Raw genomic sequence first — 15807 nt, 5'->3', positions numbered from 1 at the left:
TGGCTCCAATTGCCAGCCAGGCCGAGGGACCCCACCTATGCACAAGTTCGTGCACTGGGCCTCTAGTATTTAATAAGATTCTCCTATGTATCAGAAACTGTCCTTCACACTGGGCATAGACACAGACATAGTTAAGAGACACAGTCCTGACCTACAGACTAGAGGACAAGCAAAGGAATAAAAATAAAGCCTGTCAGTCAGTCTATAAAATTACAAATTTGCCCTAACCTGTTTGGCTCAGTGGATAGAGCGTCAGCCTGCGGACTGAAGAGTCTCAGGTTCTATTCCAGTCAAGGGCATGTACCTTGGTTGTGGGCACATCCACAGTAGGGTGTGTGCAGGAGGCAGGTGATTAAAGAAGAGCTTGGCTAGTCAGAACCTCCATTATGCAGCCCCTCTACAGGAGCCTATGGACTTCTGACATTTAATGCAAAGCCATTAAAGCAGAGATAACACACAGAAAGTCAATAGTCTCTCCCTGAACATATATTTTATGCCCAGCACAGAGTGTTTTGCCAACATTTCATTTCAAACAGGGTGCTTTCATAGAAAAATCTAGATTTTCAGTTTATCATGAAAAAAAGCTGAAGATCTCTCCATACCAGACTCCAACTGTTTGGTGAGGCTGGGTGTAATCCAATGATGGGGTTTTGCCAGACAAATGCAAAGAAGATGGGGGTTGGGGGAGGGAATTGGAGTTGAAGCTGTTTTCAAGGGAATGATCATAACGCTCAAGCAGAGAGTCAAAGCGAGGTTAGATGGGCATGAAGACTAGAGGGGGCAGATGAACAGGACATGGCTTGGTCATCTTAAGGAGCTCAGGGAATTGTCGCCGTCAGTGGAGGCATGACCTGCTCCAATTTCCTTCCTCCATGTTCCGCACTGCGGCTCAAATCATTGAAATCACAAAGTGACAGCTTCCCTGAAGCCTAAGGGAGAGTCCTTCAGCCCCACCCCTACCCCACAGGGAGCACTCAGGCCTGGGACAAGCACTGCACAGTGTTGGGGCGTCTCATAACGGGTGTGTGTGGGGAGGAGGGGCCTCCACCCCCAACGTCGGAAAGAGGGAACAGCCGGGCCTCCGGACACTCCCAGGCGTGGGTGAAGGGAACCCCGCTATCAGCCAGCTGCTAGGGGATCCCGGATCCGCACCTGCCGCCGGGGGAGGGGGGGGGGCAGCGCCCCCTGCCGCCCGGAGGAGCGCGGCGCAGCGAGGGCCCGGGGAGGCCGGGAGCAACATGGCCGGGCGGCCGGAGGCCCGGGCCTCGCCGCCGGCCGACCGAGAAGGAGCGGCGCCCAATGCGGTGGCGCGGCTGTCGCAGTGGGCGGACGACCACCTGCGCCTCGTCCGGGTACCGCGGCCCCGCCCGCCGGCCGGGCAAGGGGTGGGCGCGGGGCCGGGGCGCCGCGGGGCCTGGGTGCCCGTGCGGAGGGCCGGCACGTGGGCCCTGCAGGCCTGGGGGTGGTTTTGTTTTGTTTACTTCTCCGTAGGGTGAGAGGCCCCTGCAGATCCAGCCAGGGAGGGGGAGCTGGGGAGGGTGGTGCTAAGCGGGGTCAGGTGTGGGGTCCAAAGAGAGGGATGGAGGGGCTGCCCCCTGCTGGCTGCGGCAGGCATTGCTGGGAGGGAGCAGTGGGGGGGTAAATGTTAGGAAAATCCAGAGACCTTTTTGGGCGCTTGAACTTGAAGATGCCTGTTGGGCTTGGAAGGAGAGATGTGTGAACTGGAACACGGTTCCTAGGCTTCTCGCTCCAGCTGATGGTTTCAGGGGTCGGCAAACTCATCAGTCAACAGAGCCAAATACCATCAGGACAACGTTTGAGATTTTTTTTTGGAGAGCCACATTTTTTAAACTTCAACTTCTTGTAACGCCACTTCTTCAAAAATAAACTCGCCCAGGCTGTGGTGTTTTGTGGAAGAGCCACACTCAAGGGGCTAAAGAGCCACGGCTTACGAGCCGCAGTTTGCCGACCACGGTTTTAGGCACCTGGATGAGGAATCTCGTGTTGAAGGGCTCAGGACAGGACGTAAAGCTTTGGGAATGAGCTCTGTTATCTGAAAGGAGTATTTAAAGCCTGGATGGCATCTTGAAGCGAGTCAGAGACACTACTGAAGAAGTCCTAGTCTCCTGTCGAGGACATCTAAAACATTTAGAAATTGGGGAGTGAGAAGAAGGGTGTCAGCAAAGATTGGCAAAGGAACAGGGAAGGGGGAGAGGGAAGCCAGGTGTCCTAGTAGGCAGGTGAAGAGAATGCTTTCAAAAGGAATGATTAACCCGGTTGAATTCTGCTGAGAAGTTGGGTAGGATCAATGCCTTAAGCCTACTCTGTGGCCAAACAGCACAGAGGGCTAGGACCATGTCTGGTTTCACACAATGGGTACAGCTCCAGCCCTTACTTAGTAAGTGTTGGATAAGTAGACGTGGCGTTAATGAGTGGTGGATATGTAGATGTGAATTGATCAGGCCTCCACTCTGCCAGGTAAGCAGGCAGGGGTGCCTGGGCTTTTTCAAGTGGAAAAATGACGTTAGCAGGATTGGGAGTGGAAGCAGTGTTTAAGTTAGTACAGGGATGTATCATCCCAAGGACCCCATCTCAGAAGGTACCGTAAGTATGCTTTCAACGTCATTTCTTACATACCCACTTGTATGTATTGAAGAAAATCCTGCGAAAGTCTCACTTCTGTGTAGGGAGCTGCAGGGTTCTTATTGTTGTTTTTTTTTAAATTAAACACCTATTTCAGTTTATAGAAAACACTATAAGAACATCAATGAGTTTTTCTCAACTACTTGCCCACATGTATTTCTCAAGGTGCAGTATTTTAAGGTTTTGGTGGTAAAATTTTCTACCCAAATACTTAAACCCTCACCGTAGACTCAGGGTTACATGAGTTAGCTGTTGGCATTACACAAAAATCTATTAAAAGTGATTCTTGCTTTCAAGGTAGTCATGGATAAAGTAATACAATAATAGAGAACAATACATTATTATGTGAATTACTGGGCATGCCAGGTTATTTGGGAGAAAAAGGAGATTAATAGGTGGGCAGTTAAAGTTTTTTGGAATAAGTAGGCCTTTAGTTGAAGCATGTACCTTATTTGGACAGGAGGACTGTCCTTTTCGCCCTTTCTAATTAGTACTTTCACTGTTGTGAGAATTAATCATTGAATTTCTTTCTGAAGAACATCAGCACCATAATGGCCATAGTGGGACTATCATTACTCCTAAGAAGTGTACGGCTGGTAAGTTAAACAATGAACAAGACATTATGAGAAGCAATAAACAGTTACTTTTTTCTCACTTCAGTTTTTATCTCAAGCAGTGTAGCATTTTGTTATTCATATTAGAAACTTTAAATAGTATTTTAGGACAATGAACAATTACCGGTAAGATCTTGTTTAACAGTAACACATCCACAGTATTTTTTTATGGCAAGTAATTGCACAGCTTGTATTTCCATAATCATTTTCTTCATGGTTAAAAAGGAATCTGAAAAGGATTTAGTTTGTTAGGATGGTATAATTACTAAATTTGCATTTCTAACATTGTGGAATATCTCAAAACTCGTTTCTATAGCAGTTTTAGATTTAGATCATAGTTAAATTATGTTCCTCTGAACTGAAAAATTTATGCTTCCTCTAATTTGCAACAGTCTTTAAGATCAGTTGTGCAATGAATAAAGCAACTTGCACAGTATAAAAAATAATTTATGCTTTCAGTTAGCATATTTTTTTTGCACTTTCAATACTGTTTTAATAATAAACCGGTTTGGCTCAGTGGATAGAGTGTCAGCTTGCGGACTGAAAGGTCCCAGGTTCGATTCCAGTCAAGGGCATGTACCTTGGTTGCGGGCACATCCCCAGTAGGGGGCGTGCAAGAGGCAGCTGATCGATGATTCTCTCTCATCCATGTTTCTAACTCTCTATCCCTCTCTCTTCCTCACTATAAAAAATCAATAAAATATATATTTTTTAAAAATAAACACTTTGTGGAAATGATACATTTGACATTTCAAGACTTACAAGTTTTTTTTAATAACTGTACTTGCTATAGGATGTAATTTTAATGTCATGTTGCAATTTGGCATGGATTTATTGTTCCTGTATATATTTCCTACATTTATTATTTAGATATTGTTTTATATTATCAATGACTACATAGCATTACTATACTACATCTTTTCCAACTATTGCCTTTCCCCCCTAACTCCATGTCATCACTTGTATCCTCAGTGTTTTGAACTTACTTACTATCAGTTCTTTTTAGAGAGAGAAAAAGAAAAAGAAACGTCAGTGTGAAAGAGAAACATTGATCAGTTGCCTCTTGTTTGTGCCCTGACCTGAGATCAAACAACTTAGGTATATGCTCTGACAGAGAATCAAACATGCAACCTTTCAGAGTAGAAGACAATGCTCTGAGTCCAAGCCAGTTATTTTGTAGAATGTCCCACTGTCTGTGTGTGTGTGTTTCCTCATTAGATTTAGTGTGAACAAGAAGGTGGTGTATATTATACTTCTTATTATATTGCATCAAGAAGCTCATTAATGCCTGTGTGTACTATAATATGTCACATAATTTAATTAATAATCCCTTAGTATTTCAGACTCCATCAATATTAAAATTTCTTTGATTGTCTCAGTAATGTCTTTTTTTAAGTAGATGAGTTATTCAACTCAGGATTCAGATGGTCCAGAAATTGTGCTTGTTTGTTAAGTCTCATTTATTTTATAACAATTCACCATCCCTATTTTTCCCATCAAGCCATTGATTTGTTAGAAGAGTCATTTGTCCCATTGAGTGTTTCACATGCTGAATTTGTCTGCTACTATATTATTCTTGTGTGTAACTCTTTTGGGTAATGTTTAATTCAACTTTACTCTCTTAGGAAGTTGGGTACTAATTTATCCTACATATGGGAAACTCTTGGTTAGCCATGATTATGAATGAAGCTCATCCCTGTGTCCCTATAGTATTGTTAATGTGGAACATATAGGTATAAAATATTGACTAACTCTAGGGCTTTAAGTATTTAATTAAATTTCTAATGTTGGCCTTTTTTTTTTTTTTTTGTAATTTTTCTCCTATGAGATAAAAAAATAAGTAAAAAAAAGTCTTGTTGATTAAAAGTTCTATTTTAATTTGACTCAGCTTGGTTTAGGTTTTCCCAGCAGTACCTGTCTGAGTAGATTACACATCTGAGGAATAGGATAGTGACTATTAACCAGACTTGTGTGGTGCAAGGTACAGATATATACTCATTATACTCACTTCTTTTTGATGAATTGTGTTACATCTTGAGGATGTAAACTTTTAGAAGTTAGGAATCTGTTCAATGAGCTCTGTATAGTAGCTTGAAATAGTAAAATGGTGACAAAAATTTCTAAAGAATGTCTCTATAGCCGAAACCGGTTTGGCTCAGTTGATAGAGTGTCTACCTGTGGACTGAAGAGTCCCAGGTTCGATTCCAGTCAAGGGCATGCACCTTGGTTGCGGACACATCCCCAGTGGGGGACATGCAGGAGGCAGCTGCTCAATGTCTCTCATTGATGTTTCTAACTCTCTATCTCTCTCCCTTTCTGTAAAAGATCAATAAAATATGTATTTTTTTAGAAAAGAATGTCCCTATAAACACTTTTGATTAAATCATATTAAATGTTAATATAAAATTAAGAACCAAATAAAAATTTTTCAATGGCTGTCTTCTTGGTAAGTGTCTAAGTAATAATTTAACACAATTTTAAAGTGAAAATAATAACAAAATGTATTTTTCTCTTTGTAAATCATTAGACATCAAAGTTTACAAGTTCTTCAGACATCCCACTAGAATTTATAAGAAAGAATGTTAAACTACGTGGACGATTACGCCGAATAACTGAGAATGGTTTAGAAATTGAACACATTCCTATTACTTTACCTATTATATCTTCATGGAGAAGTAAGTAAGGTGCAAGTACAATATAATAAAATGAAATAACTATTGTAGTGTTCTTTTATTAGAAGTTATCAGAGAATGTGCGTGGGAATGGGCTTGGCTTTTGTGAAGCCATATAAAGACTCGAGTGGCTAGGGGACAGGGAAGAAGGGGACAAGGGGCACTAAGGAGATTGGAGAGCTGGGCAGGGGCTGGTTCTTTCCTGCTGAAATTCTCCCGTTGTGGAGACTGAAGTAGGTTTTTGAAATTATTCCATCTGTTATATACTTGTCTTATTTTAAAAGAAAACTTGAGTATAGAAATAAGTAGACTTACATCTAGAGAATCTGGGTATTTATGCATAAGCATAATACATTCAATTGTTGTTGTGTGTTTTTTTTGGGGGGGTGGAAAATTATTTTGAAATTTGCATTCACAACACGGTATTAAAGCTACCTAACCTTTTCAGAAGAGCCCAGTGGGGCTTTGTTGGTTAAGCTGGCTGGAGTAGAACTCACCACATCTGGGAACATGTGGTTACAAAAGGAACTAAAACCTTCCCAACTACTGTGGTTCCAGCTTCTTGGAAGGGAGAACTCAGTACTCTTTTGCTACCTTTTAGTGAATAAGGTAAGTAGTGTGAAGAAATAATAAGCAATATTTTGTTCTTTTTAGTGACACATTAATATGCCATTAATTAGAACATTGGCTATATAATGGGACTGAATATTTTTGTCTCTTAAATCTGCTACTCATAGTGATTATTTTTAGAGAATCGGGTGTTTCATATGTAAATTCTGTTATAAAGTTTTAGTTATATATGTTTATTATCAAAAATAGAAAATTAAGATAAAGGAAAAATTTTAAATTATTCACTCTAAACATTGGTAATGTAAGGAGAAGCTTTTTTTTTGAGTGTTTTTTCTTAGTTTTAAAGTCCCTTATTGTATAATAAACAAGAGTAATTTGAAGAAACAATAACCTTACATTAAAGTGATTAAAACCCCCGCTGATGTGGCTCAGTGGTTGAGTGTCAACCCATGAACCAGGAAGTCCAAGTTCAATTCCAGGTCAGGGTACATGCACAGATTTTGGGCTTGATCCCCATTGGGGGCTTGCAGGAGGCAGCTGATGGATGGTTCTTCCTCATGATTGATTTTATAGCTCTCTCTTTCTCTCGCTTCCTCTCTCTGAAATAAATAAAAACATATTTTTAATAAATGATTAGAATGGTAACTATTTGAATTCTTTAGTTTTTGAATTATTTCTAGAAAGCCTAATGGAATTCATTATTTTTTGCATGTCGAGATCATATTCATTTCTATTAAAATAAGAATTAACCAGAGCATCTTGTGTTTAAAAGTAAATGGATGACACAAAATTATATGAGAGATGCCAAAGGCATTTCAAAATATTATCTTCTCTTTTTAATTAAGGATTATATTTTAGTTATCTTCAAAATCACCCTATAGAGTCATTGTTTTTATTTCCATTCACAGATGGTGACATCATTGTAATAACCTGGTTATTATTTAACAGAAAAGAAAAGGAGGGAAGGGAAGGCTAAGTAACATAGGCATGCCCTTTTTTTTTTTTTTTTTTAATGTATTTTATTGATTTTTTTTACAGAGAGGAAGAGAGAGGGATAGAGAGTTAGAAACATTGATGAGAAAGGAATATCGATCAGCAACCAAGGTACATGCCCTTAACTGGAATGGAACCTGGGACCTTTCAGTCTGCAGGCTGACGCTCTATCCACTGAGCCAAACCAGTTTTGACATACGCATGCCTTTTATATAGCTTTGCCAAAAAGTTGCATTTAACACTCCCAACTCTGTCCCCAGCTGAACCATGGGGGAAGGGACAGTTGAGAAACATGTCCAGTAAAGTTCTGAGTGACATGGGAACAGGTAATTGGCCAGAATAGGCGTGGCCATCACAAGTGCCACCTGAATATTTAAATTTCCAAACAAAGGAAGTTCCCTACTTCTCTCTTTTCTTCTCTGGTGCCCGGTCAGGGCTCTTCTGTGGCAGGGGTGTGCTCCCCTGCCCCCGTGTGGTTCTCAGCCACGTACCATTCCACAAGGGATTAACGGACTTGAATGAACTTGGATGCTAAACAGCACGGGGATACAACATGGAATGGAAACTCTAGGCACTGGCCTTGCTTCTGGCTTTGCTGGAATCCCAGCTACACCTTTCCCAGGACTGGCTTATGAAGCAGGGGACCTTACAACTGGAGAAATGCAACTTTATGCAAATAAGGCCTCCTCCACATCCCATCCTCCTGGGGGCTTCTGAAAATGCTTCTTTCAGCTGACTCCTAAGAACCTCATTCCCACTTGTGTCTGGGAAATCTGGCCCATTAATTCTTCCTGCAATCATGGGAGCCGAGACCAGTTTGGCTCAGTGGATAGAGCGTCAGTCTGCGGACTAAAAGGTCCCAGGTTCGATTCCGGTCAAGGGAATGTACCTTGGTTGCGGGCACATTCCCAGTAGGTGGTGTGCAAGAGGCAGCTGATTGATGATTCTCTCCCATCGATGTTTCTGACTCTCTATCCCTCTCTCTCCTGCTCTGTAAAAAATCAATAAAATATATTTTTAAAAAAATAATGGGAGTCAGGGTAACCAACCTGGATTCAAACCCAGCTCTTTCTGGCCCCTGAGCCCACACTTCATCTTGTATATTTTATCTTATATTGCTTTCTAGTAGGTGACCGAACAGTGCTATATGTATAGTGTGGTAATTTACATATCTGTTGAATTTTACTAATGTGTGAGGTTGAATTTTAATTATTCTGATTTTGGCTTAAGGGAATGAGCTCTTAAAATAAAATGATTGAGAAAAATATGGTAAACATTTAAAAATTGTACTTATGAACTCCTATACCAAAAGTTACTGTATTTATTTTGTGGGATTTTTTGTTGTTGTTAATCTTCACCTGAGGATATTTTTTTCAATTGATTTTTAGAGAGTGTGGAAGGGAGGAGGAGAGACACAGAGAGAGAAACATTGATGTAAGGGAGACACATCAATTGGTTGCCTCCCGTGTGCACTCTAACCTGATCCAGCCTGCATTTAAGATACATGCCCTTGACCGCAATTGAACCCGCTTCTCTTCAGTCCAAGGGCCAATGCTCTGTCACTGAGCCAAACCAGCCAGGGCAAAAATTACTGTATTTAAAGGAGCAAAAGGATACTTTTTCTTTAGAAATACCTAGAAAACCTTTCCTACTTTAAACTTGGAGTTTTCACATTTTTAGAATTTAACTGTAAATTACTTGTCTAACAGAGCTATGAAATTATTAATAATTTGTTAAAATCCCACAAGGAGTATAAAAATAGCTAATCAGGATCTCCTTTACTTTGTAATTTTGTAACTTAAAGAGGGGTATGGGGAGAGGAAATCCCATTTATCCCGTTTCACGGGAAAATGAGGGATTCCATTAATGAAATTTTCTGAAGGATGAAGATTCCAGGGCAGGCCTATTTTTATGTTAATTATTTTGTGGAAAGTCTTTAAAAAATTCATTTACATGCTAGTGCCTTACAAAACGCTAGAATTCTGAACCTAACTTAATATTTTCATGAAGATTCAGTTCATCTTGCATTTGCTTACTTTTTTTTAGTTTTTTTTACTGTGACCTTCTGTCATTTTGCCTATCTTGTATGATCCATTCCTCTATGAAACAACAAACAAACAAAAAAAACACATGCTTTTCATACATTTTACTGCTTCTAAGCCTCTTTGGGTTAGAACACGAGGCTGTAGAGAGTGATATGTTAAAAAACAGGCCATTGACTTTGAGCAGATATCTCTTCTAGTAATGAAATTCTTGGATAATAAATTAGCTGTTTTAAGCCTTTGGGGACCCTTTTGCTTTTTGGCTTTTCTCTGGAGAACTAAAGTTGCTGAATGACTCGATTTAAAATAAATAGATGGTATGGGCATACTAGCAATTTTCTTAAATAATTGGTTTGTGTTATTTTTCATTCCAGGGTAGATTTTTTAATGTGAATCTAAATGAAGACATTTTGAGAAGAGGCCTTGGTAAAACTGTTCTTGTTCAAGGACTAGATCATGATTCTAAACTGTATTGGAAAATTCACAGACGCTTACTGAAAGCTGAATTAAAAGCCTTAAAAAAGGGAGAAGGAATATGGAAGGAAGAACATGAAAAAAAATCTTATTTGGAAAAATTCAAAGGCTCCTGGGGAGAATATTGGAAAAAAGATAGTTATTTTAAAAAAATTGGATCAGATTTCAACCTGAAAAAAGAAAGTTATTATGACAAATTTAGAAATACTTACGAAGCATGGAAAGACAACTCCTTAATACTGAAGTTCAGAGAACTTATGAGTCGAATACACTTACGTAGAAAAGGGTGAAATATTCCAAGAGGTCTAGAGGTGGCCTTCTCTGAAAAGAGTAAAATATGTAACTATATGGACATATTTCATTGAGTTGAAATGGGAATTTCCCCAAATGATCAAAGTTGTATTTTCATGGTATTTAAATATCTAACAGATGATTGTTCTAAAGGTGACATCAAAATAATTTAAACAAAATGTGATTGATGTAATACGCTTTTAGGAAAAATGAAACACTATAAAAATATACCAGGTTGGGGGACATATACATGTTGTACTGGTATTTGAAGAGAGAGTTTACTTGTATGGCTCATTGTGTTCTTTTTAGTTATCGTGGGCAGCCGTATTTAAGTTTTTTTTAAAGATTTCTTCCAGTTTTGCCAACTTTGATTATTTATAATAAAGGAGCTGCTCTTTACTCTCTGCTTACTGTTTTTAATTTGGGGCAGTTCTGTTAGAGAAGTTCATTCCATTCCTAATAAAAAAAAGAATGGAAAATGTCTACCTCTTTTAGATGGGAGGACAAAATCTTGAGGATAATTATGAAGAAGAATTGTGACGATAAAAAACAATATGCTTAGGATGGCAGCAGAAAATAGAAAGAATAGAGATGCCTTATGACATTGTTGAACTCCTAACGTCGCCAACCCTTGAAAGATCTTACCTCCCAACTTCTCATTATGTGAAATAATAAATGTGTTTATTTGAATGCCAGTTTGTTGCTTTGAGCATCTGGCACATACCTGCTGCTAAAATCATCCTGACAATACTTTGTTTACAAAGCCAACAATAATCCCCTACATCCACAATGTCTACAGACCTCTTTCTTTCTTTCTTTCTTTTAAATATATATTTTATTGAATTTTTTACAGAGAGGAAGAGAGAGGGATAGAGAGTTAGAAACATCGATGAGAGAGAATCATCGATCAGCTGCCTCTTGCACACCCCCTACTGGGGATGTGCCCGCAACCAAGGTACATGCCCTTGACCGGAATCGAACCTGGGATCTTTCAGTCCACAGGCTGACGCTCTGTCCACTGAGCCAAACCGGTTTCAGCATACAGACCTCTTTCTTAATGATGTGTAGTAACTGACAAAAGTCAGAGCATCATCTAGTCCAAATTGTTGACTCCTTGAGCAGCAATAATACAGAGTGCGAAGTTTGCTGCTGCTGCTGCCTGGTTAAAATATAACAAAATGGATTTCCCAACATTAATTTTTAAGTGAGGTCACACATTTTTCAAAGATTTTCTTTGTGTGTGTGATTTGATTTCATCACCTTTGGGGTAGAATAAGATGTTATGTTACTGGCCAAAACCGGTTTGGCTCAGTGGCTAGAGTGTCGGTCTGCAGACTGAAAGATCCCAAGTTTGATTCCGGTCAAGGGCATGTACATTGGTTGCAGGCACATCCCTGGTAGGGGGTGTGCAGGAGGCAGCTGGTCGATGATTCTCTCTCATCAATGTTTCTAACTCTCTATCCCTCTTCCTCTCTGTAAAAGAAAAGAAAGATGTTATGTTACTGATTCAAGGTTCAAGTGCCTGATGGTTTAGAAGGCCAACGCTCAAAATGTCAGTTTGGAGTAAAGAAAAGTTTATTAATCGAGAAGGTGCCAGTTTAAGGAGCTGGGGCCTTTAAACCCTCTGCAAATCCATTTTATAAGAGCCCAGAATTCAGGCTTCTTTTACCTGACAGGAGGGAAAATGGGCAGACCAAGAGTTGGGTCACCTAGGCCCCAACAGGGATCAAAGAAAGAGCATAAAATCTCTAAATCTTTCTGCTCCTGGTCTCTTTGATCCCTGCTAATCTGAGTCTGATCTTGAGGCTCCTGCAAATCCTTGCCAAAAGCTCCAGCCTCAAGCAGAATTCCCTTCATAATGATCATATCTGTAATTATATTCGGGAACCATCCTCCTGAAGGCCATGGGAAAAGCGCAGGCTAGAATTAAGATAAAGTCAGAGAGAGCACAAGCATTTCAGTCTGTGAGGGTTATATACTATTTTTTTTTTTTTTAATTATCTGGGTCTGAAGCCTCAATTGCTCTTGCTTTTGGTTTAAGGGGATGTTTTTATTTATGGGGAAATTAGCAGTATGTTTAGACAAGTTTTGTGGCAAGCTCTTGAGCACTTTGTATTTCCAGTTTGCTTCCAAGTGATGTCAGATCTCATCCTAGTTACCACTGGGATTAGTTCTGATGACCTTTAGCAGCTCAGCCAGTGTTCAATTGTCTTTCCAGTTAAGCCAGATAAAAGTTAAGTGGTGCAGGTCTTTCTAGATGATACAGTCTAACCTTTTCCTTGACGATGTAGTAAGGAACTGATTTTATGGACAAAGTGGGCAAGAAGAAAAATAGATCAATGGGACTCCTGTCATGTGCAGTCACCATTTGCTGAATGTTCTTGCTCTCCACTTAAACAGTGGCAGGGATAATATCTACTTGAAGGTTAGGAAGAATCCCTTTGGCCTGTAGCTTTTATCTGGGCCAACAACCCCTGCTTTTCTGTGTTTTGTCTCTGGTGCCTATTGTAGATAAGCTTGTTTGATGGCACAAGAGCAAGGTGAACTAGATACTTACAGAGAAGCTAGATCTTTGTCACTGGAGATGTTTATGAGAGGGCCATTTGAAAAAGTGGAAACTTTTCTTTTAGGCTGAATTTCTGACGAAAGCCCCAGTTCTTCGCCGTCTCAAACAGAGGATTTACTATTTCTTGGTCTCCCTCCTGACTTCAAAACAGAATCCATAACCACTTTCCCCCTTGGCCTTCCTTCCTTTGACATCTGGGTATCTAGGCCCCTTTACTTTATATATATATATATATATATATATATATATATATATATATACACACACACTAAATTCATTTCATTATATATATACATACATATATATATACACATATATATATATATATATATATATATATATATATATATATATAAATGAATTTAGTTCTTGTTGTTTTTCTAAAGGATTGGGTTTTTATGACCCATATCAATCTGTTTTCTTCTAGATCCACATTTCCTTTTTCAGGTTTTATTTGTTTTTCATTTCCTAACCAGGCTTCTTATGCATGAGATGTTGACAGCAACGCCAGCTTATCATAGCTAATGACGAATAAAACTTAGGAGGAGAGTAAAAACTATGCCCTTACGCATGATCTTGCACTGTTATGATTGGGCAGCTGAAAGCATTTTCTAGCAACCAGGGGAAAACAGACACCCAGGGTCTCCTTACCCTTTGCCTTCTGTTTGTTGCATTGATGTTTCTGTAGGTTCCATCCACGGAACAGGTGTGCACATGCTGGCTCTTCTCTGGCACATCTGGTAGTTATTGTTCCACGAGGGCTTTCAAGTGGTTACCTATCCTAGTCCCTTCTCTTGGGAGATAGTCTTAGCTTTCTCTCCCCACCTACTTAACTCCCAGGTGAATCTAGTCTAGAGCCTATTACTTTTGGATCCCCTACCATCTGGGATGGCAAGGACACATGAGTTTGCTTGTGGAAGGCGACTGGACTGTAATCACTCCACTCGCAGGTGTATACTCCACTATGTTGGGAGGAGGGATATATTAGCAATCTGGCTTCAGTCCTGCCACTTCCATGGAGTTAGTTCAGCTTACAGGAAGTTCGTGTATTTTTATAGTACTAAGTGGGAATATAGGCTCTCCACTGGGTACTTCCTCTCTCTTGCTTCCCTCTTTTTGTCATGCTTCTTTCTCCTTGTCTCAGGAGAGTGAGGTGCTGGCAGGTCTAGTAGCATAGCCAATGTTAAGAGATAATCACTATTTCCTAACTTACTGAAAAAAGACTATATGGTGCCCTCAATCTTGTAGAAAAGGGAGTGAAGTGCTAATGTCAAATCCTCCTCCCCTATGTGAAGGGGAGAGAGAAGGGGTGGTTGCTGCCCCACAAACTCTTCGTTATCTCGGACCTCTTATGTCTCTTGGTTGTGAAACCTTCTAAATCAGCTTACCTTTCCCACTAGTTGGGGAATCTGCTGCCCGAAATGCCATCTTTAAAAAACTTGACTCAAAATATTAGTCATTGATTCCAAAAGTTAGACTTTCTCTCACATATTCCTGGACTATGTGGTAACTCCGAGTGTGGTAAAGATGTGAGGTGTCCCTAGCCAGTTTGGCTCAGTGGATAGAGCATCAGCCTGTGGACCAGGTTCAATTCCAGTCAATGTGTTTCTCTCACATCGATGTTTCTGTCTTTCCCTCTCCCATTCACTCTCCCTAAAAATCAATGGGAAAATATCCTCTGGCAAGGATTAGCAAAAAAATATTTTTTATGATGTGAGGTGATTAGTGCAGTGGCCAGTACTTCAAACCAACCTGGTACACTTGGTTTAGGAGAATTAACTGCATCTGCAGCAGGCAGAGAATGCTTGGCCCAGAGTTTTAGCCTCTTCTGGATTTCTCCAGCATCACCTGGTTCCTCATCAAGGTGAGTTTGCATCTTTGACATGTGAGTTTCTCCTGGGGTAACGTTACTCCATGTGCTGTCAGCAGGCATTTTGTTGTCAGAGTCTGACCCAAATCCAGTGGTTGTTTATGGCATTGATTTGAAGACAGTGGCTTTTCATAAAAAGACACCATGGTTCAAGAAGCCAAGAAACAGCAGAATTTCAGAAGTTCAAGGCACCAACAGAATCACTTGCGTAAGACAGATACACCAAGGAGCAGCAGCAGCTGCAGGGATAAGCTGGAATGGAGATGGTGTGGGGAGGAGAAGTTTTCCTCACCCTTTTTAGGGTTCCTGGCTGGGTCTGAAAATTAAACACCGACAAAGACAGATTAACCACAGAAAAACATACACCTTTATTTAATGGGTTTTATGTGACATGGGAGGTTCATAAGGAAATGACCCAATGAAACAGACCTGACTATTTTGTGCTGGGTTTGATGGAGAGTGCAAGGCCATGGAGGAATATCGTGGCTAAGGAGTAGGAGGTAATTGTGGTAACCTGGGGGAAACTTAGCAAGACCTGTTTGTTAGGATTCCTCTTGGCGTCCTTTGCCATTGCAGATAAGGATGCTCCTTTCCTCCCTTCCTCCCAGGCACTTCTTACATGAGGGTTTTATGACCTGTTTCTGGGAAGAAGGACCGTGAAAGGTCAAGTGACTTTTCTGCTCTGGCCATTTTCTCAGACTCCTTCAGCTTAAAATATTAACTAGTAGAGGCCCAGTGCACAAAAATTCATGCACTTGGGGTGGGGTGGGGTGGGATAGTCCCTCATCTCAGCCTGTGCCCTCTCATAGTCCAGGAGCCCTCAGAGGATGTCCAGCTGATGGCTTGGGAGCGAGCCTAAACTGCAGTCTGGCAGATCAAGGAAGGTGCTGATGGGAGCAGCCAGCCCTGCACCCCCATCATCCCTCCACCACTGGTCACCACCACCCACCCATAGCCGCCCACCTATTGCCATCTCCTCCCTCTACCCGCTGGCATGCACTTTGGCTGGCCTGTCACTGCCCGCTCGCCAGCCCCCCGCTCTCTGCCGAATGGTCATTCCACTGTTCAGTTG

The 15807-nt window shown here is 40.7% G+C and overlaps 1 protein-coding gene across 2 annotated transcripts; it reads left to right on the top strand.

Moving 5' to 3' along the window:
* The first annotated feature begins 1182 nt into the window (after positions 1-1182).
* Positions 1183-10701, top strand: CUNH3orf33 (chromosome unknown C3orf33 homolog). Of its 2 annotated transcripts, XM_036444244.2 has the most exons (5): positions 1185-1352; positions 3180-3239; positions 5785-5932; positions 6378-6538; positions 9909-10701. In XM_036444244.2, the coding sequence occupies exons 1-5, from the start codon at positions 1239-1241 to the stop codon at positions 10296-10298; spliced, it is 873 nt and encodes a 290-aa protein (XP_036300137.1). In that variant the 5' UTR covers positions 1185-1238; the 3' UTR covers positions 10299-10701. The 2 variants fall into 2 exon arrangements, with proteins under 2 accessions (XP_036300138.1, XP_036300137.1); XM_036444245.2 differs by lacking the exon at positions 3180-3239 and having other exon boundaries at positions 1183-1352.
* Positions 10702-15807: the final 5106 nt, after the last annotated feature.

Source organism: Pipistrellus kuhlii, unplaced genomic scaffold, assembly GCF_014108245.1.
Source record: "Pipistrellus kuhlii isolate mPipKuh1 unplaced genomic scaffold, mPipKuh1.p scaffold_m20_p_2, whole genome shotgun sequence".
In the NCBI taxonomy this organism is placed as follows: domain Eukaryota; kingdom Metazoa; phylum Chordata; class Mammalia; order Chiroptera; family Vespertilionidae; genus Pipistrellus; species Pipistrellus kuhlii.
The sequence above is the reverse complement of the archived record's forward strand: the minus strand, read 5'-3'. Positions and strand labels throughout refer to the sequence as shown.

Excerpts from the sequence above, each read along its gene's own strand:
- CUNH3orf33 (XM_036444244.2), top strand. The coding sequence starts at position 1,239 with ATGGCCGGGCGGCCGGAGGCCCGGGCCTCGCCGCCGGCCGACCGAGAA. Across the intron at positions 1,353-3,179 it reads ACCACCTGCGCCTCGTCCGG|AACATCAGCACCATAATGGC; the intron begins GTACCGCGGCCC and ends TTCTTTCTGAAG. Across the intron at positions 6,539-9,908 it reads GCTACCTTTTAGTGAATAAG|GGTAGATTTTTTAATGTGAA; the intron begins GTAAGTAGTGTG and ends TTTTCATTCCAG.